The 23,749-nt window shown below is 52.0% G+C and overlaps 1 protein-coding gene across 1 annotated transcript; it reads right to left on the reverse strand.

Annotated features, from left to right (window-relative positions):
- Positions 1 to 967: 967 nt before the first annotated feature.
- On the reverse strand, positions 968 to 22,500 carry ASMT (acetylserotonin O-methyltransferase). The gene is made up of 12 exons (XM_024768096.1): positions 22,455 to 22,500; positions 21,927 to 22,025; positions 20,645 to 20,842; positions 17,655 to 17,775; positions 16,518 to 16,686; positions 11,660 to 11,834; positions 9,552 to 9,681; positions 6,533 to 6,601; positions 5,202 to 5,301; positions 5,029 to 5,104; positions 4,392 to 4,532; positions 968 to 1,101 (listed from the first exon to the last, which is right to left on the reverse strand). Exons 1-12 carry the CDS (start codon positions 22,498 to 22,500, stop codon positions 968 to 970), a joined length of 1,458 nt encoding a protein of 485 aa, XP_024623864.1.
- Between the last annotated feature and the right edge of the window lie 1,249 nt (positions 22,501 to 23,749).

Raw genomic sequence — 23,749 nt, forward strand, 5'->3', positions numbered from 1 at the left:
ATATGTGTGAGGGGGTCAGATTACAAGCTGGACTTCTCTGCATGGACCTTTCATCAGCATTTGGTTTTCGAATCATGCAAATGTGTTAGTCCTCCAAGAATTAACATATAAAAAGCGGAGGCAAGGCCTAAACACTGGAAGCAAACCAAAGACCACGAGCCAGATGGGCAACATCACCTCCGGGCGACAACCGTAGTTTCTGTGAACGTGGATGCACCAATGCGTGGATATTCTAAACAGAAGAACTGCAGACAAGCCACAGCACCGCCTGGCAGTTCTCTTGTTTGCAGTAACCTTGGTTTTGCTCCTCCGGAATGACGTCATGTACAGATCAGGACAGGCAAACAAGGACTATTGATGATCTTAGGAGCACGGCTCGGGTGTAGGACACCACACAAGGACGGCGTTAGAAACACTGAGTCACTGCCCGGTAACGTCCCTATGGATGGAAATGTAAATAATTCAGCGTGTTCAATCCACTTCCTAGCTCTCTCCACGGAAGGGGTCTAGAAACACTGCCCTCCCAGCAATGGCGACTCTGCCTCTGAAAATGATTCCCCACTAGCAGAACCACAGTTTCTGGGGAAAGTAGACGATTCTGGAGAGGGAGAAGCAATTCAAAAGCCTGAGACATGGTGATGTCCTGAAAGCAAGGAAACCTTCAGCGGTCGGCTGTGACTGTGACCTCATCACACACAGAGGCTGTGCCCACGCCCTCGTGGACCCTCAGCATCGCGACCTCACAGGATACTGTCCCCATCACACACAGCGGCTACCTCCATCTTTCGTCGGGATACGCTGCAGAATGGTTATCAATGCCATTTTTTGGTCGGTTTTAATTACGGATGTGGAAGGAGAGCCATTTGGTTGGACGACTCCCCTTACCTGTGACATGAACTCAGTCCCCGGCACCCCAAGGAGAGTCTGCCAACCCTGCCCCGAGTTGACAGCACAGCGACACCCAGCCCTACCACGTATCTGTCTTGCAGGCTTGGTAGGTTCTCACCAGCAGGCGTGAACACTTCTCACCCGTCCAGTCATGCGGGACCCTGGCCAGGATGCACAGATCCGGCTCTGGAAGGCAGTCTTCAAAGAAATCTCCTGTAACCCAGGGCGAGTGCCCTGGGGTCAGCCCGCATCTCAATCCCGTTGGACCACACCAACACCCAGCAGGGAAAGGCCACCTGTATGGACCGAGCTTTCCCAGATCTTCCCAGCTGGTGACCTTTCAACCAGCCCCTGAACAAAAAAATCTCAGTGAAGACAGGACCATTCTGAACGGTGTTTGGGGGCCCCTTTCCCTCCATCAGATCTGGACAATGGTTTTATTTTTATTTTGTTTCCGAAGGTCCCGTGTAAACAGACAGCATCCTTTAAGCCATGGGTTTCAGGAGGTCCCTGGCAATGGATCAGAAGCTCCATTCTGATGAGTCAAACTGGACCAACAAGGTCCATACGTGTTTCCCTGACTGAATAAAGATGCCCACGAGAGACTCTTACCTGTAGGTGATGGCCAACACTCAACTCTCCTACCATTTTTCCTGCAAGAAGTATCAATGTGGGAAGAGAGCTTGGATAGCCCTGAGCTGGACAGGGTTACCTCAGCTGACCTGTGTGGTCCATACTCTGCAAATTCACGGGAATTGGGGAGGATGTCTTGGATGACATAGATGCTATCCCCTGGATCTCTTTCTTGTGCTGAGTATCCCAGGAAACATGGACCCCAGAATATTCCCCCATGAGACAGGGCACAGAGAAGGAGGTTCCTCCAAATGGGTTTTCTTCCACTCAGTGAAGAAAGACAGGGGTTTTTCTTAGAAAACTACAGCCCAAGGGCCAAATTCGGTCCGGCGTCTGTTTGCCTACAGCCTGGAGAGAATGCAGACCCAGGAATGAAGGTCGACGTGCCTGCACCTTCTACCAGCTGCCCTTGGGGACCAATCGCAGACACCCAACCTCAACGGGGTAACAGCACACAATAGAGTAGTATTTCACTTAATTCCCCCAACCTCCAAAGTCTGCTTCTTCACCCCATTTTCCAAATGAGGCACTGAAGTAACACTGATCGTGTATCTCCAAGAAGTAGGAGGAAGACTCCCCAGGGGTGGGATTAGGGTTAAGATCAGGGTGAGGCACTGCCTCTGCACACAAAATTTAAGGGGCCCCAAAACTTGGTCTTTGAGATTCAATATATTTTAATACAATGGCTTTAGAAATCAACATTAAGGACTTCCCTGGTGGCACAGTGGTTAAGAATCCACCTGCCAATGCAGGGGACACAGGTTCGAGCCCTGAGCCGGGAAGATCCCACATGCCAGGGAGCAACTAAGCCCGTGCGCCATAACTACTGAGCCTGCACTCTAGAGCCCGCGAGCCACAACGACTGAGCCCGCGAGCCACAACTACTGAAGCCCACGCGCCTAGAGCCCATGCTCCGCGACAAGAGAAGCCACCGCAATGAGAAGCCCGCACACCTCAACGAAGAGTAGCCTCCGCTCGCCACAACTAGAGAAATCCCGCGCGCAGCGACGAAGACCCAGCACTGCCAAAAATAAATAAAAATTAAAAAGAATTTTTAAAAAATCAGCATCGAGCCCCCCCCCACCCCCCAACAAATTCCTGATGGTCAAAATTTCTGAATTTGAAATATTTATTTTTATTTATTTATTCATGTAGGCTGCACCAGGTCTTAGTTGCAGCACACAGGATCTTTAGTTGCGGCGTGCAGACTTCTTAGTTGCAGCATGCATGCGGGGTCTAGTTTTCCGACCAGGGATCGAACCTGGGCCCCCCGCATTGGGAGTGTGGAGTCTTAGCCACTGGACCACCAGGGACGTCCCCAGATTTCAGAATTTTCAGTAAAGATGGTATCCAGCCCTTCAAGGACATGATCCAGCACATTCTTGTTACCTAGAAATCAGCCTGTCGGATCCAGGGCTATTCAAAAGGAGATGATCCTTCGTCTGGATCAGTCAACATTTCGGCAGTGCCTACCGCACATCTGGCCCCAGATGCAACGCTGATGCCTGTCCCATGAGATGCCATGAACTTGGCAGTGATTTTATTTTTTTTAAGATCTTTTGATGTAGACCATTTTATTGAATTTGTTACAATATTGCTTTGGTTTTATGTTTTGGTTTTTTGGCCATGAGGCATGTGGGATCTTAGCTCCCCGACCAGGGATCGAACCCGCGCCCTCTGCATTGGAAGATGAAGTCTTAACCACTGGACCGCCAGGGAAGTCCCGTGCAGGTGATTTTTTTTAAAAAAACATAATAGCGAGGGACTTCCCTGGTGGTCCAGTGGTTAAGACTACACACTTCCACTGCAGGGGGTCCAGGTTCAATCCCTGGCTGGGGAGCTAAGATCCCACAAGCCGTACGGTGTGGCCAAAAATAATCATCACCATCATAGTGAATTTACAGCCGATCTAAGAGTGGATGGAAATGATATCCCCACCTGGTGTTCTTCTTCTGAGCGAGCAGAAAAATAGAAACACGAAAGGCCAGTTTCCTCCATAAATGGAGGTACAGGGCGTCTGCTGGTTAGACCTTAGTTCCTGGGACAGCCCATCTCTGGGAGCCGCACCCCACGTTTCCAAAGCAAGAGGAAGTCCCTTCCAGCTCCTGGCAAAGCTGCTGTAGGTCTCTGAGCCTTGGAAAGCCTGAGAAGCTTCTCAAGCTTCTGAGTCAGGAACTGACCCCTGATCCTACCTTCAACCCATGTCATTTACTGTCATTCATTAGTGACCTGGATTTAGATACCTGTGTGGGTGCCCTGCGGTGGCCGTAAGAAATGGACACAGACCAGGAAATCCATCCTCCCCCATCCTGGAGACCAGACATGTGAGGTCAAGGTGTCCCAGGGCTGCGCTCCCTCCAGAGGCTCCAGGGGAGGGTCCTTCCTGCCTCCTTCAGCTCCTGGGGGCTCCAGGCTTCCCTGGGCTTGTGGCCGCGTCCCTCCCCTCTGTGCCTCTGTCTTCTCGGGGCTTCTCCTCTGTGTCTGGGTCTCTCCTCTTCTGTGTCTTAGAAGGACCCTGCCATTGGATGTAGGGCCACTCTCCTCCAGGGGGACCTCATCTCAGACCCTTCACTTCATCACATCTGCAAGGACCCTATTTCCTAATAAGGTCCCATTCACAAATTCTAGCTGGACGTGAATTTTGACGGGACAGTGTTGAACCCAGTACAATACTCAAGAAAGAATTAATTGCAAGAAAACGATATAACCTCCCAGAGTTTTCCATCTGTCATGACTCACAGTTCTAGGTTGAGGGGAAGTATATTTGGAGGGTGAAGGAACCCACTCTGACCATCCACTGCCGCCTTCTCCCACGCCCCCCCGGGACGCATCTGTTTCCCCGTGGACATAGACAGCACTTGGAAACCCACCTTCACAGAGGCCGATCCGTTCATCCTCCGGGAATGAGAAGTGCCTCTTTGCCATCTGGACCATGTCCAGGGTGTCAAACACGGTGATCTGAGACCCCGGGTACAGAGACATGCACGCCTTGGCCACAGCCCCGGAACCACCTGCAAGCGGACACAGGACGTGACAGGGTGGGGACCTGGGTGGTACCCACACTCTGGTCTCCATAGTTACAGGCTCAGCTACAGGGCCTGGAATCTAGGGGTCTTCCTGGTTGGGCCGACGCACATGCCAACCTTCCACACAGACTCTGACCTGACTGTGTCCTCTCGTGCCAGGGCATCTGTCCACCCGAAGACAAGACACCAGCCAAGCAGAGGAAGCCGTGGGCAAATGCTGGAGTGAGATGTGCCCGTGGGTCCCTGTGGGGGACATTTCCAGGGGACGCCCCAGTGAGAAACAAGGGGGACCCTCCCAGATGCCAACGGCATGCACGTCCCAGGTCCTGGAGACCCTCCTGTCTTGTGTTTTCACGCCCAGCTGGCCCCAAGGCAGAGCAATTGCAAGTCTGCTCTTGCTTAGAGGAACCTGCTACCAGCGAACATGGCAAAGACACCCCTTGTGCACCAGAGATGATTTTCTGAAGCCTCACATCCCTACCTGAAGGGCGACCCGTGCTTTCCGTCCCTCCTCTATGGGAAGGCAGTACTGGGTCAGGAGGGAGCTGCGGGGTCTCCTGAAACCAGACGGAGGGTTGGTGCTCACCGCTGCCGTCTTGCCCTCAACTGAGCCCCACCCCCTTATCCCGTAAGACAGGGAGGACGACCACCCACCCAGTCCTGCGTCTGTTCTGGGAGCTTCCCAGTGTCCAACGTGCAGGCGTGGCCGGCCTTCCTTCTCATCCCCGCCAGCATCACGACGGAGGAGTGACATCTGCCCCCCGGGACCCCAGTAAACTCTCCTGATCCTTGCAGGCTCACACGGTGTTTTCCTCCACCAGGAAGGCAGCGTGAGAAGACTCTGCTTTTGGAGTTTCAGCAGACCAGCCTGCAACCCCGCCCAGAGGATTCTCACTGTCGTCTACACGGAGAACCACATCTGTGTCCCACGCCCTCGTCCTTGGAGCCGGTGCTAGTTGGCTGCAGTGAAAGGAGCTAGGACCACAACAGCCTTCGGGAAGTGACAGGAAGATGCTCCCCACTGTCCTACTGGGATATCCATCTTCTTCCTTCACTGGGTCACCTGGAACTATTAAAACCAGGGTGTCCTTGTGCACTGTTGGTGGAGATGTAAATTGACGCAACCACTATTGAGAACAGTATGCAGTTCCTCAGAAAACTACAAGACAGAGTTGCCATATGAACTTGCAATTCCCGCTTGGGCATGTATCCGGAGAAAACCATAATCTGAAAAGATCCCAAGATGCACCCCCAGTGTTCACTGCAGCACTGTTTCCATGCAGGACCTGGCAGCAGCCTGTATGTCCACTGACAGAGGAGCGGATAAAGAAGATGTGGTGCATACACACAGTGGAATACGACTCAGCCATGAAAAAGAAGGAAGTAATGCCATTGGCAGCAACATGGATGGACCTAGAGGTTATCATACTAGGTGAAGTCAGTCAGACAGAGAAAGACAAATATCACATGATATCACTTCTATGTGGAACCTAAAATGTGACACAAATGAACTTATGTATGAAACAGAAACAGACTCACAGACACAGAGAACAGACTAGTGGTTGCCAAGGGGGAGGGGGTGGGGGAGGGAAGGAGTGGAAGGTCAGGATTAGCAGATGCAGCCTTGTATATATAGGATGGATACACAACGAGGTCCTACTGCAGAGCACAGGGAACTCTATTCAATATCCTGGGATAAACCATCATGGAAAAGAATATTAAAGATTGTATCAATGTGTATAACTGAGTCGGTTTTCTGTACAGCACACAGTAACACAACACTGTCAATCAACTACACTTCAATAAAATTTAAAAATATAAGCATAACCCTATCAGAGCAGGTGCTTGGGACCTGCCTGGCGGTCCAGTGGTTAGGACTCCTGCACTTCTACTGCAGGGGGCTCGGGTTCAACCCCTGGCTGGGGAGCTAAGATCCCGCAGCGAGGCCAAAAAAAAAAAAAAAAAAAGCAGGTGCTTGGCGTTACCTGTAGATGGCAGTGAAGAGCTCCTCGGAGGGAACCCCAAAGGCCTTCAGGTACTGGTTCCTCCTGTCCCTGAAAACGGGGCGGGCATCACTCGGGTTCTGAGACTTTACTGCACATAACGTACCGCACACCGGTGCTCACAGACCCTATCCTTACATCGCAGACAGAACAGGAAACAAGTAACCCAAGACACTCACGAATCCCTTTCTAGTTTGCAAAAAGTAACTGCACATTCAGAGCTGCAGGTTACCCATCCAGCAGGCCTCTCTGATGTGCGGAAAGAAGAAACGAGGGACAGTCTAAAGACGGTGTAAAGATGCCGTGAAATGAGGCGATGCCTCGGTCCAGGAGGACTCAGCCCCTGGCACCTGGGGATGGGGCCCTCCTTGTAGCTGGAGGGCCAGCGGGTCTACCCACAGCTTCCTGCTACTCCCCTGAGGCCGGTGTGGGGGGGGATTTCTGGGTCGTCCTGGGCCCCGCTGCCTGATGTACAGGTGAGCTGGCTCCCTGCGGTGTGTCCTCCTTCCATCCTGGATCTAGTCTGGCCGCAGTCAGCACCCTGCTCCTTTCATGGACATGAGGTGACCCAGCGCCCCCTGCTCCTTTCATGGACATGAGGTGACCCAGCCTTCGGTCAGGGGAGGCATCTCTTTCCCACCTGATCTTCGGGAGACACTGATGAAAAATACACAGCAGCAGAAATCCGTGCCTCCGCGTGGGACCCAGATACGCCAGCACGAGGCAGGAGGAACAAGCCTGTTACTCTCCGTTGCTCCGAAACCAGAGGCTCCTTTTGCACGTGGGGCAAAGCACTGAATGAAGTCCCTCGGACCGACTCCAGAGGGTCCAGCAAGGGCTGCGGAGATGTGGAGGCGCCGTAGGTTACTCGCACCCTCGGGCGGAGTCCATTGGGCTGTGTCCAGCTCCTCACGGCTTCCTTCTTTAACTGAATGGGCCCCAAGGTCAAAAACTCAGGGGGCGTCCCCTTGAAATCGTGACATCCTGCTTCTCGTAAAGCACAAAGCTCGGAAGCTGGGGCGGCCGTCACCCCATGGCCGCGCGGGCACAACTTGTGGGAGCTGACGGGGGGCTGACCCCTTAGACGGGCGTCCACGCTCTGCTGTGCCACTGTCCCTACTGTGCCCTCTTGTCTGGTTGTGACACGAGACCCCTGACGCTTCGGTCTGCCTCAGAGACTTACTGAGAGTCCTCTTGGCTCCAAGCTGTGGGCCCGGCCCTGATGCACATTACCCACCGGCCCTGGGCCACCTGGAGACGCTCAGAACAGCGTCGACGCCACGTGCGCGGTGAGTCTCACGTGGGTGTGATTTTGGAAGAGAAATGTGAAATCAAACAGTCATGATAAGCGTGAATCTGATGAGCTGTATCTTTTCCAAAACCAGCGGCAGAACTGGGTCCTCGCGTTCTCACGGCTAAGCTACCGGAGGCTCAAGATGGGGTTTAAGTTAAAATAATTAAGAAAGAAAATGTAGAGCCACGGTTCTCAACAATGTCAATGTCTTCAGTTGGTTGTCACAACTGGGGGAGGGGGAGCTCCTGGCACCCGGTGGGTGGAGACCAGGGAAGCTGCTCCACAGCCCACAGGGCCCGGAACGTCCACATCAGAGGGTCACCCAGCCCCGATGTCAGTCGTGCTGAGAAACCCTGACCTAGCATCAGAGATTCTCTCTATCAGTCACCTATTATAATTCCACTAGCTATCACTTATTGTCTATCTATCTATCTATCTATCTATCTATCTATCTATCTATCTATCCAGCCAGGGTTCCCCAACCCCTAGGCCGTGGATCAGTACCGGTTCCCGGCCTGTCAGGAACTGGGCCACACAGCAGGGGGCAGACGAGCGAAGCTTCATCCGCCACTCCCCACGGCTCGCATTACCGTCTGAGCTATCCCGCCATCGCTTGGGTTACTGCCCGAATTATCCTGCCAGCCCCCTCGCCCCGTCCGTGGAGAAACTGTCTTCCATGAAACTGGGCCTTGGTGTCAAAAAGGTTGGGGGCTGCTGTATTCGTCTATCTCTCTGTCATCTATCTAGACCCACCTATCAATATTTATCATCTTCTATCAGTATTTATCAATAATGTCCATCCATCATCATCTATCTCTCAAACTATGCGTATTACCTATCAATCATCTGTCAATATCTATCATCTATTGGTCACTATCTATCAGTACTTATCTATCAGCATTTCTCTAACAATATTTATCTATCAATAACATCTACCTATACATTCACGTATCTACAGATCCATCTACCTACTTATCATCTATCTATACCTAACCATAGCTATCATTTTATCAATATCTATCTATATCTATCAATCACCTACCAAACTGTCAATATTGTCTATCAATCATCTATCATCTATAATGTATCATTACTTATCTATCAGTATTTATCTAATAATATTGATCTATCAATATCTATCACTTATCTATAGCTCTATCCATCTGTCTCTACCGTAGTGATTCCCAATTACAACTGATTTTGCCCCCAGGAGACACCTATCAATGTCTGGGGACATTGTTGGTTGTCGCACTGGGGGGAGGGGGTGCTCCTGGCACCTGGCGGGTGGAGACCAGGGAAGCTGCTCCGCCCCCCACAGGGCCCAGGACGTCCCACATCAGAGGGTCACCCAGCCCCAGATGCCAGTGGGGTGAGGCTGAGAAGCCCGGTGTGCGGCACAGCCGTCACACACGCAGAGAGCAGCACGCAGGGTTTTCCACCGTCTGTTCCAGATTATCTTCCTGCTTTGCCCTGGGGCACCCCGCTTCCCCTGGAGACGCCTGAAGCACAAGGATTCTCACCACGACATCATTAGAGTAATCCCGTCGGTCGACACCAGGTGACCTCACACATCTGCTCCGGATTCCCAAATCTAATGATGTTGCGTTTGGTTCTACAAGAAACCCGGCATTTCGATTCCTCGGATGCCCTGAAAAGCAGCCCCCAGGCAGCCCTGGGACTCAGGAGCGCCACCGACACCGCACCCACCTGACAGCCGCGGCCAGGTGGCCCCAGCCCAGGTAGGTGGTCCTGGCCGTGTACAGCAGCATGTCCTGCTGGGACTTGGGGCTGGCTCTGGCCAGGTAGGTGCTGGCAAGCTCTGTGTTTTCATACACAGCTGAAAACACACAGAACAGAGGAAAAAAAAACCCCAAAACGCATTAGATACCAAGGCATCGCCGACATGCCGACACCAGCACTGGGAACACCCTGATGGAAACGCGATTCCTGCCTGGGACCGTGGAAGTCCCAACAGCTGGACCCTCGTCCTGAAGGGCCGGCTGACCTGTGGGCAGCAGGCGCACCTGCTGGGTTCAGCTTCGGCAAATCCCACGGGAAGATCCGGCGGAGCGGTGAACAGCCAACGAGCCCGAGGGAAGCGTATATTACAGTCTGCGGACCTTTAAGCAACACCTGATTTTAAAATGGACATATGGGGGCAAAAGCCCGACTCGTGCAGAGGAAACAAAGATCAGGGGAGAAAGGGGCGCTTTTTGGGTGAGCTCAGCTGTGCAGCAGGGACCCGAGCCTGGTGGGGCCATCATCTCCACAAGGGGCAGGACGCCCACAGCCCCCCTGGGCAGACGGCACCGTGCTCCCCGGCTGCACCCTAAGCCACTCCATCCCTCCAGCCCCCGACAAGCGGGGACGGCCCTGGGCATCTCGGGGCCACATGTCCGAACGGCTCATCCGGTGCCTGGGCCTGTCCTGGGGGCCCAGCTGTGGTGCTTGGGGTCCGGCGTGGTCCTGTTCTTGGTCATGGCATCCCTCCTAGGACAGGAGCGGCTTGTCCCGCTCACGAGGAGAAAGGATCTAGCCTTTCATTTCTCCTGCACAATGCGTACCTGCCCAATGTTTGTGGGTCTCCACGGGGACCCCAGAGGCACAGCCGGAGTGGACGCTGCCGTCACGGGGCTTCCCAGCCTGTGCGCTTGCGCAAATCCTCACCTGCCTGGGCCGCATGTCAGCGGGAACCACAGGCTCCTCCCACCCCCAGGTGCTTCCCATAGAACATCCCGCATCCTCCACAGGTTTCAGCATGGGCTGGGCATTCAGGGGCAGTGCTGCCAGTGGGGGCCGGGAGGGGGACCTGCAAAGCTTGTTCACGTGGTGTGGCTGGCACCTGCTTGATTTCCAAGCTGGGCTATCTGAGCACCATCAACCCCTCAGATGATATCTTCCTGTTCAAGTTAACTCGGCCGCGCTGTTTGCACCCCAGAAATCCAACAGGTACACAAGTCCTTTGGCTACAAGAGAAAAGCCCACCAGCTACCCCCCTCCCCCACCTCTGGGCCACCCACTCCTGTTCTATCAAGCGATAGTCCCTACACTTTGCAATTTCTCGGATTGACAAAACTCTAAAAAACCATCTGGATGACCGACATAGGGTTGACAGTTTTGAATTTTGCAAAGGAAAGACATTAAAAAAAAAACCCTACCATTACCATCTTCCATAAGAGAAAAGCAGCTTCAACACCAAAATAATATACTCTCATCATAAATGGCAACCCCTGAATTGAATCAGTTCAGCTTGATGGAAAATTACTCCCTTGAGATTTCTTTTTTTCACATTTTTATCTTGTTCCTTGGATACTTCATCGGGGTTCCAGTGCATACACCAGCCTGAGGAAACCTCTAGATCGGGAGCTGGTAAATGACATCCCGCGTTTGCTCTCTGAGTTTGGCCCTCTGCCTGTTTTTGTCAATAAAGTTTTATTGGAACCCTGGCCCACTACCTGTTTTATCAATAAACTTTTATTAGAACCCTAGCCCACCACCACAAATTTTGTCAATAAAGTTTTACTAGAACCCCGTTCCACCACCTCTTTTGTTAATAAAGTTTTATTGAAATCCTGGCCTACCACCTGTCTTGTCAATAAAGTTTTATTGGCACTCAGCCCCTCCCATTTGTTTGTCTCCAGCTGCTTGGGTGCGCCAAGGGCAGAGATGGGTGGCAGCTGCAGAGACCACGTGGCCAGCCCACAGGGCTAAGAATACTTACTCTCTGGCCCTTTACAGAAAAAAAAAAAAAAAAAAAAAAAAGTGCTGAGGGTGTACCTTTAAAATGCCTCCTTCAAAATAGCCAGGATGCTTACCTTTTTCTCTCCTCACTTCCACTTGAAGCAGCTTCAGGGACACACAGGCATCCAGCAGTAGCTCTGTCCCCCGGGAGCTGACGCCCAGAGGTGCAGCCACTGCAGCCGAGCCCAGGGCCTCCAGGACCTCGGCCAGAAGGTCAAAGACTCCCAGCTCACAGGCGGCGAAGAGAACCTCGGGGCAACGGCAGAAACCAGACTCAGCTTTAATTCTCTTAAGAACCACACTCAGACGCACACACCATGGGGAGGGAGCGTGCATCTGGAAGTGCTCGGGGAAACAGGGCAGTTCCTCACCAAACTCAGCGTAGCATGACCATAGGATCTAGCAATTCCACTGCTGGGTGTAGACCCAAAAGAAGCAAAAGTAGGGAGCCGAACAGATAGCGTGGACACCCGTGCGTTCACGTGGAGCATTCTTCAAAATGGCCAAAAGGTGGATGCCACCCAGGCGTCCACTGATGGGTGGATGGACAAACAAAATACCGTGTAAAGACAATGGAATATGACTCAGTCTTAGAAAAGACGGGAAGTCTGATCCAGGTACAATGCGGATGAACCTTGAGGACGTGATGCTGAGTGAGAGAAGCCAGACACAGAAGGACACGTACCGGGGTTCCCTAGAAGAGTCACATTCACAGAAAGTAGATGGTGGGTCCAGGGGCTGGGGGAGGGGGAGTCAGTGTTTAATGGGGACAAAGTTTGGGAAGATGGGAAAGTTCTGGACATGATGGTGGGGATGGTTGCTCAACAATATAAACGGACTTGATGCCGATGAACTGTGCCCTTAAAAATGGTAAATTTTATAGTATGTCTATTTTACCACGATAAGAACAGTTTTTAAATGACGCTTCCACCTTGCACCCAAGAAAAGACTGCTCCTGCTGTTTCAGCCCTAATCCTGCCCCATGGGCGTGGATGGATCGGTCCCCAGGGAGGGTGGGCACCAGGGCCCGGTGGGGGCTGTCCCCCTAGGGGCAGGGGCCAAGGGGGTCGTTCATGGGCTGGCCAGCCGGGCAGGAGCAAAGGTGTGGGAGCCTGGTAGGTCCAGGCGCCTGCAGCAGCTGCCCCCGCCCTGTCCGTCCACAGAAGCTCTTCACGGAACCTGCCCGGAACAGCAAGAACCTGTCCTGGGAAATGCACACTCCCCGTGAGGGACTCTGAGGTCCCCAAAGGGGATGCCCGAGGGATATTGAGGGGCACATGCAACCACGGGAAGCCACACGTGAGTTTTCAAAATCCTATAATCCTCTCTCTGTCCCTCGCTGGTCACACTGGTCACCTGGGAGCAGAAATTCGGGGGATGGGGGACAGACAGGGCCTTCTGCGTTTTCATTCTACACCCTTCCTTCTGCATTGTTTGCATTTTCCAAACAAGGAAATATACGCAGTCCTTTTTTTTTTTCCTTAAGGTGTCAGTGGTGTTCCCTACCTGCTGGTGTCAAGAGTCTTAAGATGGTTTATTTTCTCTTTTTCTCTCTCCATCTAAAGAAGTGAATAGGGTGCCTCCAAATAATACATAAAGGGTAAAAAAAATGAATAAACTATCAATGCATTTTTTTCCCCTCGCACACAAGGTTTGGGATAATATTGGCCATGAGAGGTGGATCCATAAACGCCCCACAAGGAGAGACAGTTATTTTTCTTTTTTCCAGAACTGTACCCTAGATTTCGGGTACAATTTTTATTTTTATGTTTTTGAAGTAGAGTTGATTTACAATGTCGTGTTAGTTTCAGGTGTACCGCGAATGATTCAGTTATACATAAAAGAATACACGTGTACATTCTCTTTCAGATTCTTTTCCCACATAGATTACAAAATATTGAGTATCGTTCCCTGTGCTACACAGTAGGTCCTTATTGTTTATCTATTCCTTTTCATTTCTAAAAATTAAAACAAAATTTTACTGGCGTGTAGGTGGTTTACAGTGTTGTCTTAAGTTTCAGGTGTGCAGTGGAGAGACGGTCTCTTGAGACAATGTGTTTCCCACACTTACGACTAGGCTTGTTTTAACAGCATAAAAATAAGACCTGTGTCTATGTTAGCTAGGGAAGTTGCTGCTTCCCGACCCACGATTACACTGGAAAGCCCTCCAAATGCATGTGGGAGAGGGGAATGTAATGCTCTTGTGTTAATTCCTAATTCTGTTCTTAAGGTTCTAGTAACTGTTATTCTATTAAGGCAGCGGCACTACCGATGTTTGGGGCTGGATCAACCTCTGATGTGGGGCGTCCCGGGCACTGCGGGGTGTACAGCAGCATCCCTGGTCTCCACCCACCGGAGGTCAGGAGCTCCCCTCCCCCCTCCCCAGCTGTGACAAGCAAACATGTCCCCAGACACTGACAAGTGTGCCCCCGGGGGCACAGTCCCCACTTGAGGACCATTATATTAAAGTTCCATCAACTCTCACTCTACTAAGATGATATTTTATATTAACTCTCGTTAAGATTGTATCCATTCCTATTCCCTTAAGGTTGCATTAACTCTTATTAAGATTGAATCTACTCTTCTAAAGGTACTACTGGTTGTTATCCTATTCAGGTCGCATGAACTCTTACTGTATTAAGGCTGCTAAGTGTTATCCTATCAAGATGGTATTAGCTCTTGTAGTAAGGTTTTATTAACTCTTGGTATAGTAAATGGCAATCACTCTTGTTCTACTGAGATGTTATTAACTCTCATTCCATGAAGGTTGTATTCAGACTTTTTCTATTAAGGTTTTATTAAGTCTCGTTCTACTAAGGATGTGTTAAGGTATATTCTCTAAAGGTGGTACTACTTCTTCTTCTGTTAAAGTTGTGTTGACTCTCGCTCTGTGAAGTTTGCATTACCTCTTACCCTGTTATGATTGTATGAGCTCCTGTATCAAGGCTGTACTCACTCTTTGTGTATGAAGATTTTACGAACTCTTATTCTATGTGGTTGTAGTACGTTTTATTCTCTTAACGTTGGATGAACCTCTTGTTGTATTGAGATTCTATTAACTCTTGTCCTATTAAGGTTGTATTGTTTTATCCGATTAGGACGGTGTTAGCTTTTACGTAGTGAGGTTGTATTAACTCATTATAGTAAAGCTGTAATCACTCTTCTATTGAGAGGTTACTGACTTATTCTTTTAAGGTTGCATTCAGCTTTATTCTACGGAGATTTTATTAACTCTCTCGTTCTGTTCAGGTTGCATTAAGTTTTATTCTAGGAAAATTGCATCTGCTCTGGTTCTGTTACGGGTGACAGTACATGGCATGAAATCGCGTGTACCAAAGCGACTTTCCTCCCAAGATTTATAAGCCACCGCACGCCCTGTGAGCACGCAGCTGGCACTGAGTAAAGAGCGGGCAGCCCCAGCCGGCTGGGGACGCGATGGGGGCACAGCCAGGTCACGTTTTCAAGCCAGGGGAAGGCAGCAAGTTACTCTGTTTTCTGTAAGGTCCTCTTCCTTATATCTCAGTGGCGCTAAGATAGGCGTCGTAGCCCAGGGGGGTCCCCGGGTAGCGTTCAGGGGATGCGGACCTTGGATGGGGAAGATGCTTCACTCCCCTTTTCGGTCCACCCTTCCTGAATCTAAGCACCCCCCTCGAGGACGAAGTCCGCCCAGACCATACGTGTGTGACCACGTGGCCAGGAGGAGTCACACTGTCCTCAGGGGCACGACAGCAGCCGCGGAGACCGTGAGACCCTGCCGGCGGGCAGCGCCCTCCCTGAAGCCGGGGGTGTGGACGGACCACCAGCTGCAGACAGCGCCCCGTCTTGCTGCCACAGACCCACACACCCCTCCCCTCCCGCCAGTGTGGCCAAGCTTGGGGCATCTCTAGGCCCCAAGGACAGTCGGCTGCCACGTGGTGAGGCTGTGTGTTCTCAACGGCGGAGGCTCACTCGAGAAAGCCTGGAGGAATCGTGCTCTTCAGAGAGACAGGCCCAGCCTCGCCCTCAAGCCAGCGGAGACCGGCCTGCCCCTCCCTGCTTCTGAGCGAGTCTGCGCACGGCGAGCTGCACCACTTGGACCCCAAAGCGAGGACGGACTGGATTCCCAGTGAATCCGGCCGAAGGCCTGTGCACCCGCCGCTCACAACCTCATTCAACACGCCTGCCACCCCTGTCTCTCTACAACGCAAAATCCAACTCCAACTTCCCTCCAGTTTTCACTGAAGCAAAAATTCAAGTAACACAAGGATCACCTTTAACCATTTTAGACTAAACAGCTCAGCGGCCTTTAGCACATTCACACCGTTGTGTAACCACCACCTCTATCTGGTTCCAGAACCTTCTCACCCCCCCAAAGCACACCCCGTCCCCACGAGCTGTCAGTCTCCATCCCCCTCCCCCAGCCCCTGGCGCCACAAACCCACTTTCTGGCTGTCTGCTTCGCCTGTCCTGGACGTTTCCTCTGAACAGAGTCACACACCCTGTGACCTCCTGTGTCTGGTACTTTCACTGCACGTAATATTCATTCAGCCACGAGAAGGGATGAAACACTTACGTCTACTACCTCCTGGGTGAACCTTTCAAAGCTGCCTCGATTTTAAACGCATCACCTTGTGTTTAGGGTGTAGCAGACGAGCACCCGTATTCCTCGATCACCAAGTGTTTGAAATAAGTTGATACCTGTATTCCGATAACCATCATTTCCTTTGTAATCTTACCTAGTTCAGGTTAAGCTTGCATGAACATCTTTCTGAGATGGAGTCCATGGGGGTCAACAGATCCCCAGAAGGGCCCCAGGCCCCGATGGCCAAGCTTCGGCACACAGTCTTGTCCAGAGTTCCCGGACATTCTCATCCCCCCGGAGGAGAGCAGACAGTGCCGGTGGCAGCCTCAGGCTGTCTACGCACCCGGCCGCTAGCTCTCAGAGCCCCCCACCTGGGTGACCACGAAGGCGCTGGAATATTCCTCCAGGAGACCGCAGTTCTCCTCCCCAGGGGAAACCTGTCTTCCCTCCAGGCCAGCCTGGCTTGGAGGACCCCAATCGTCCCGGTTTCGGGAATCACAGGTCTCTGAGCAAGCTGAGGGGACGGCCAGGGGCTCAGTGCTGATGCCTCAAGCTCTTTGCTTGGGCCGGGAGTGAGCCCAAGATGGATTATTCTAGAAAATTCCAACAGCCTGATTAAGGGGATGACAAAGCTTATGGAGACCCCTGGGGTTTCCGCTCACTCCTTCTGTCCCTGATGAGCACACAGCCCTAAAATCACCTGCACCCCCAGCCCCTGCCCGCCCTTGCACCGTCAGCTGTGGAACTGGTCCCAAACCCGTACGCCCACTAATCCCTGGCGTTGATAACTCACTGGATGGATTGAACAGGCTCTGGGCCCTTCATATGGGGAGAGAGGGGGTGTATTAATTTTCTGGTGCAGCTGTAACAAATGACCACAGACTGGGGGACTGTAAACCACAAACATTCATCCTCACCTAGTCCTGGAGACTAGACGTCTGAGGTCAAGGTGTCCCAGGGCCGAGGTCCCTCCAGAGGCTCCAGGGGAGGGTCCTTCCCGCCTCTTCCAGCTCCTGGGGGCTCCAGGCGTCCCTGGGCTCGTGGCCGCATCCCTCCCGTCTCTGCCTCTGTCTTCCCAGGGCTTCTCCTCTATGTCTGTGTCTCTCCTTTTCTGTGTCTTAGAAGGACCCTGTCATTGGATGTAGTGCCACCCTCATCCAGGAGGACCTCATCTCAGACCCTTCACTACATCACATCTGCAAACACCCCTTTTCCAAATAAGGTCCCATTCCTGGGTTCTGGGGGTTACGACAAGGACATATGTTTTAGGGGGGGCCATCATTTAATCCGCTACACCAGGGTGATCAATTATTTCCATTGAAGGCGTTTCAATCACCAATGAACCATGGTGAGCCATGCTAATCCCAGAGGAAGCCCAGAACCCGCCCTGAACCGGGTCCTGCCATGGCCCAGCCCCGCTGGGGAGCTGCTCCCCCCTTTTCCAGCCATTTCTGATGCTCAAGTTTAAACCCTCAGAACCCAGATGGGGGCTGCAGCTCCCCCCACACCGCACCTGCCCCGCCGTGGTGGCCCTCCTTTTTCCACCCCGGACCCCGGCAAGCAGGACCTCAGTGTCAGCTGACCATGCCACGGTGGACACAGCCTGAAGGCGAGAGCGACGGGGGACCCCTGTGAGGGACCCACAGGAGGCCAGAGGGACTGGCCATCGAGACCATTTGCTTGATTAAAACGCAAGCAGCCCTTTCTCAGCCAAATCCCCCTTGGCTGCAGGATCAATCCGGATCTTCACTTAAGGTGATTAGTTTAGTAATGAGATTGAGTGACGAGAAGGAACCTATGAAATTCGAGGTCGGTGCTTGGATTTACTCTTCCAGGGGCAGAAAGTGTTACCGACCGGGGTTCCTGGCCTCCTTAATCGATAGAAATTGATCAGAGGCCAGACAAGAAATTCAGGCAAGGCTTTACTGGGGTCCCTGCTGCAGCAGGGGGGGAGCGAGAACAAGTAACAGGTGCCCTTGCCCCGCTCCCCGAGGGGGGGGCAGCTAGCTCCTTCTACGGGGTGAGGGTAGGGGTGGGTCCAGGGGCCGGCCGGAGGGGAGGCTTAGGGAGTCTGCCCACCCCTCTGGTGGTGTGAGTGCAGGTGGCGTGCGCAGTGCCCGGCTTTTGCTCCCGGCTCTTCAGAGGTCACAGGTGGGTTTTTGGTCTCTTTGTATCTTTCGTCCAGAATTTGCCCCAACTGCGCACGCACGCAGTTATTTTTAGTCCCTTATAGTTTCTTTGTATTTTTCTGCTCCAGGAGAGGTGTGTCCAGGTGCAAGCCCTGCAGCAAAGGGTCCCAGGTCCCAGCCTGTCTCAAAAGGACTTAGGGGCCACGAGAGCCCCAAGGTGCCTGGCCGTGCTGAGCTGTTCGTTGGATCAGCATCTGTCCTGCACAGCCAGGCCCTCAACGGTCCCCATTTATACCGGAAGAAGGAAGACGGCATCCTGACAGAAGGCTCTTCTCATCGGCCAGAATTTATGTGGACGAGTGTTCTTTAAAAATGAGCCTAGGGGCTTCCCTGGCAGTGCAGTGGTTAAGAAGACTCCGCGCTTCCACGGCAGGGGGCTAAGATCCCACATGCTGTGCAGCGAGGCCAAAGAAAATAAAAGAAAAAAGCACACAGATATCCGCTGGAGAGATTGCGGGTTCGGTTCCAGGCCACCCCAATAAAACAAATATTGTGAGTCATAGTAATAACATCAAAAACCATAGACACCATAACAACTAATTTAAAGGTTTGAAATGCTGCGAGAATGACCAAAATGTGACCCAGAGACACAAAGTGAGCAAACGATGTGGGGAAAATGGCGCCAATAGACTTGCTCGACACAGGGGGGCCCAAACCTTCCATTTCTAAAACACCTACCATCTGTAAAGTGCAGTAAAGCAAAGCATGATGAAACAAGGTCTGCCCATCCGTGGAAACCTAGGAAGAACCAGAACACCAAAGTAGCCTCGGGCGATCGCACGTACAGGCTGGATGAAAACGCACAGCCTGTTCTGGGCTGCGTGGCTGCCCTGCCTCTGCCTCCGGGGGTCCCTACACATCAGTGTTGAAGACACACACGTGCAGGGCAGAGACGGATATCCCCACCGCTCCTCTGCTCCTCAGTACGGGAGCTTGCAAACAGCCTCTTCTGCTTTCACTGCAAACAACCATACGCGTTCTAAAACCACCTCTAAATCATACGGTCCAGTAAAACACTGACTGGTAAAGACCCATGCACCCCAATGTTCATAGCAGCCCTATTCTCAGTAGCCAAGACACGGAAGCAACCTAAGTGTCCATCGGCAGAGGACTGGATAAAGAAGATGTGGTACATACATATAGTGGAATATTACTCGGCCATAAAAAAGAATGAAATAATGCCATTTGCAGCAACATGGTGGACCTAGAGATGATCATACTAAGGGAAGCCAGCCAGCCAGAGAAAGAGAAATGTCATATGATATCACTTATACATGGAATCTAAAATACGACACAAACACCTATGAAACAGAAACAGACTCGCAGACACAGAGAACAGACTTGTGGTTGCCAAGGGGGAGGGGGGTGGGGGAGGGATGGAGTGGGAGTCTGGGGTTAGTAGATGCAAACTATTACATTTAGGATGGATCAACAACAAGGTCCTACTGTAGAGCACAGGGGACTATATTCAATATCCTGGGATAAACCATCATGGAAAAGAACATGAAAAAAAATACATATATACGTGGAACTGAAACACTTTGCTGTGTAGCAGAAATTAACACATGGTAAATCAACTCTGCCTCAATAAACTAAATTTTTTTAAAAGTCTCTAACTTAAACGTAAGCACAAATGTCAAAAGCTTTCGGCTTTTTAAACACTCCCGGGGCTGACGTGCAAGGAAGATGTTAAATCAGAGATTCAACATGATCTAGTCATTAGGTGAGAAATGGTTGTATCAATTCCAAAATGTACATTTAAAAAAGCCAAACACTTAACATCTCTGAAATTGGGGTGCTGCACTGGGTTGAAGACTGTCCCCCTAAAATTCCTGGAACCTCAGAAAAGACCTTATTTGGAAATGCAGTCTTTGCGGGTGTGATGCGGTGAAGGGTCTGAGATGACGTGGCTTCCTGGAGGAGGGTGGCCCTACATCCAACGACAGGGTCCTTCTAAGAGACAGAAGAGGAGAGACCCACACACAGAGGAGAAGCCCCGGGAAGACAGAGGCAGAGACGGGAGGGACGCGGCCACGAGCCCAGGGACGCCTGGAGCCCCCAGAAGCTGGAAGAGGCAGAAGGACCCTCCCCTGGAGCCTCTGGAGGGACCTCGGCCCTGGGACACCTTGACCCTCACACGCCTGGCCTCCAGGACTGGGGAAGGATGACTGTTTGTTATTTTAAGCCCCCAGCTTGTGTCCATCTGTCACAGACGCCCCAGGAAACCCATACAGATATCTCACCAGTAGCGGCGTGTCACGGACCAGTGTTGGACGGCGGCGTTCCTGTTTCAGAGGTGCACCCCTCACTCTGCGCCTTGCAGCGGGTGGGGTCCAAGGCTGAGGAGATACTGAGCTGGCGTAAGGACGACGCATGATTAGGAGAGACGCCCCGGGCTGTGAGCCGCGTGGGCCTAAGCCTGGAGATGCTGAAGCATGGCGGGTGGGCGAGGGCCACACCATCCTCTGCTCCCCCCCACGGCCCAGGAGGGCGGGGCTGGCCGATGTCTGGGGAGGTACACCCTCCAGTCCCTGAACCAAACCAGCCTTCTAAACCTTTTCAAAGATCGAGGCGCCCAGGGAATTGTAACCGAGTGGGACCCTCTGGGGCCTTGCCGGGACAGACCCCTCCCCCATGCCCTCTGCTGTAGCTCCTCCCTGAAGTACTTAGATAACAGTATCTGATGCACGTTTCCGGAGTTGCTCTGCAGAGGCTAAAACCACCACCAAGTGGAAGAATTTAACTACCTGATGATCACGAGCACACAGCCCCCAGACCTCCTGGCGCCTGAGGACTGATGACGCGAACCCCCGGGACCCTGTCCTGGTCAGTTCTGTGTATCCATCCATCCGTGGACACTTGGGTTGTTTCCACATTTGTCGCCGTTGTAAATACTGCTGTTATGAATATCCCTGTACAAGCTTTTCTTAGATGACTGTTTTCAGTTCCTCTGGGTGTACACTTGGCAGTGGGATGACTGGGTCCCACGGTACGTCTATGTTTAACTTTTTAGGAAACTGCTATACTGCCTCCCACAGCAGCTGCCCTATTTACATTCCCACCACTGTGCACAGGGACCCAGTTTCTCCACGTCCTCGTCAGAGTTTATTTCCCTTTTATTATTACTATCAGCGATGCTGGTTAGTAGTGGTACTGCCGTTCTAGTGGGTTTTGGTTTTTTTAATTGAGCAAATTGTTTTCTTTTTCGTTTGGAGCCTGGGGCCCGCAGGATGATTTAACTTGCTGCCCTAAAGCAAGAGGGACCGTGATTGGAGAAGGGTGAGTTCAGACGTACTTGGAGACCACCTGGTATTCGTTACTTGCAGCTCCTGTAATACCTCAGACTGGGGGCTTATAAGCAACACACATTTATTCCTCACGGGCCCGGAGGCTGGACGTCCGAGATCCCGGCGAGGGCAGATTTAGCATCTGGTGAGGACCCTTCTCCTGGTTCCTAGATGGACGTCTTCTCACTGTGTCCTCACACGGAGGAAGCGGTGAGGGTGCTCCCTGGGGTCTCTTTTCTAAGGACACTAATCCCATCCACGGGGGCTCCACCCTCATGACCTCATCACCTCCCAGAGGCCCCACCTCCTGACACCATCGCCTTGGGGGTAAGGGGCCCCCCACAACACGTCTGAATTCGGGGGGACACGAACGTTCCATCTACAGCGCCTGGGTGCGAGCGTTCTGACGGGGCGGTGAGGGTGGTGGGAGTATGAGGGCAATGCCTGAGTTGTAGGGCAGGAGAGAAGACCCTCCTGCAGGGGTTTTATGGACAAGAGCAGAGATGGGGGGACTCAGGCTGAAGCGGGTGTGGGGAGATACGTACACAGCTCGGGGATGGAGACGTCAGCCTGTCTGCGTGCTGATTGGAGGGGCCTGATGAGAGAGGGGGGTACGTATGGCAACCGGGAAGGGCCTGCCCGGAGGAGGGGGCTGGGCCTCGGGCACGCCATGTGCGTGTGGGCAGTGGGGCAGGTGGGAGGGGCTGGAAGGGACGCTCCACGAAGTGCACCCCCTCCTCCGACAGAGCATGAACATCACCTGGAAAACACGTTACGGGAGCTCCGCCCCCCCCCCCCACCTGCCGCGTGGAACCCTGCCTTTTCCTCTCACCCCAGGTGAGTCCAGAACGCCTGGAAGCCTGAAACCAGACCGCCATCCCGCTACGCTTTTTTTTTTTTTTTAATATCATCTAAATGCAAATGCAAACGGTGCAATGCTTGGCATATAATAGACGTTTTTCCAATTTGCTGCATTCTTTAGAGTGTGTCTGATAGAACCTGAACACCCTAGCGATTTAATAACTATATCCATCCACTTAAAACCCCACAAAACAGTGTGTTTAAAATAATAATGTTATGCGGTTTCCTTTTCTAGTTCTATCCACGTTCTCAACTCACTTTTCTCCCCGCCAGGATTCTGGGCTCTATGTTTTGTGCTTAGAAATGTACCTGGTCATCCCATCATACTTGTGAAGTAAGATGTCTATACACGAGGTGACGGAGGTTAACTAGCCTTTCCGTGGTGATCGTTTTGCAGTATACACAAATTTCAAACCAATATGTCAATTATATCTCAATAAAACTAGAAAAAATAGAATATATAAATTGAAATTGTACGAGAATTTACGTTTTTTGGGTTTTTTACTGTTAACAGAAGGTTTCATGTGTTTTCCGTGCTCTGACTCATCGTGAGCAGGTGTATAAATGAAAAGTTTGCAAATGTTAATAACTGACGTTCGACTGGAAATGCGTCCTCTAAACGAGGTGGACAGGGCTTCCTCTCATGATGGCTCAGAGTGAACTTTTTCCCGGTTTTCCTTGGGTCTGGGGGAACCTGGTTCATGTACTTGGTGGGAGCAGAAACATGGACAGAAGGGTGTCACTTCCTTTTTAACAATCTCCCAGCACACACCTCCAGAAGGCCCTTCTTCCGTTCTGCTGTCACCGTGTCACTCCCAGACCCACCTCTCCAGGTGACACTGCGACCCTAGAAGCCGCGTCACCTTGGGGAGCAGAGCCCAAGTATGAGGAAGGAGGAGGCATGGTGCCTCCACGGGGGCCACGAGAGGGAGGAGAACGGGGATGCTGGAGGCAGTTTCCCAGGACGATCAGTTACAAGAACAAGTTTAGAGCGAAGCCGAGGACTTAGAAATGGACCCGATCCCCTTCAAACCGTGAGCTGGCATGGAGCCCCACGTGGGAGATTACAGGGCAAAGACAGGAAATGGGGACTCTAGCTAGCAAGACGGCAGCCTAGGTGACTCGGTGGGGTTTCCACCGTGCGTGTTGAGCCGGGATATGCACGGTGAGGAAAAGCACAGGTGCCTGGAGGAGCGAGGCATGGTTACAGTGGTGACACCCTCCTCTTTGGCAGAACTTTAAAAATCCAGATAAGTAAAAGCAACC

The sequence above is a fragment of the Neophocaena asiaeorientalis genome, unplaced genomic scaffold (genome assembly GCF_003031525.2).
Source record: "Neophocaena asiaeorientalis asiaeorientalis breed wild unplaced genomic scaffold, Neophocaena_asiaeorientalis_V1.1 scaffold871, whole genome shotgun sequence".
In the NCBI taxonomy this organism is placed as follows: domain Eukaryota; kingdom Metazoa; phylum Chordata; class Mammalia; order Artiodactyla; family Phocoenidae; genus Neophocaena; species Neophocaena asiaeorientalis.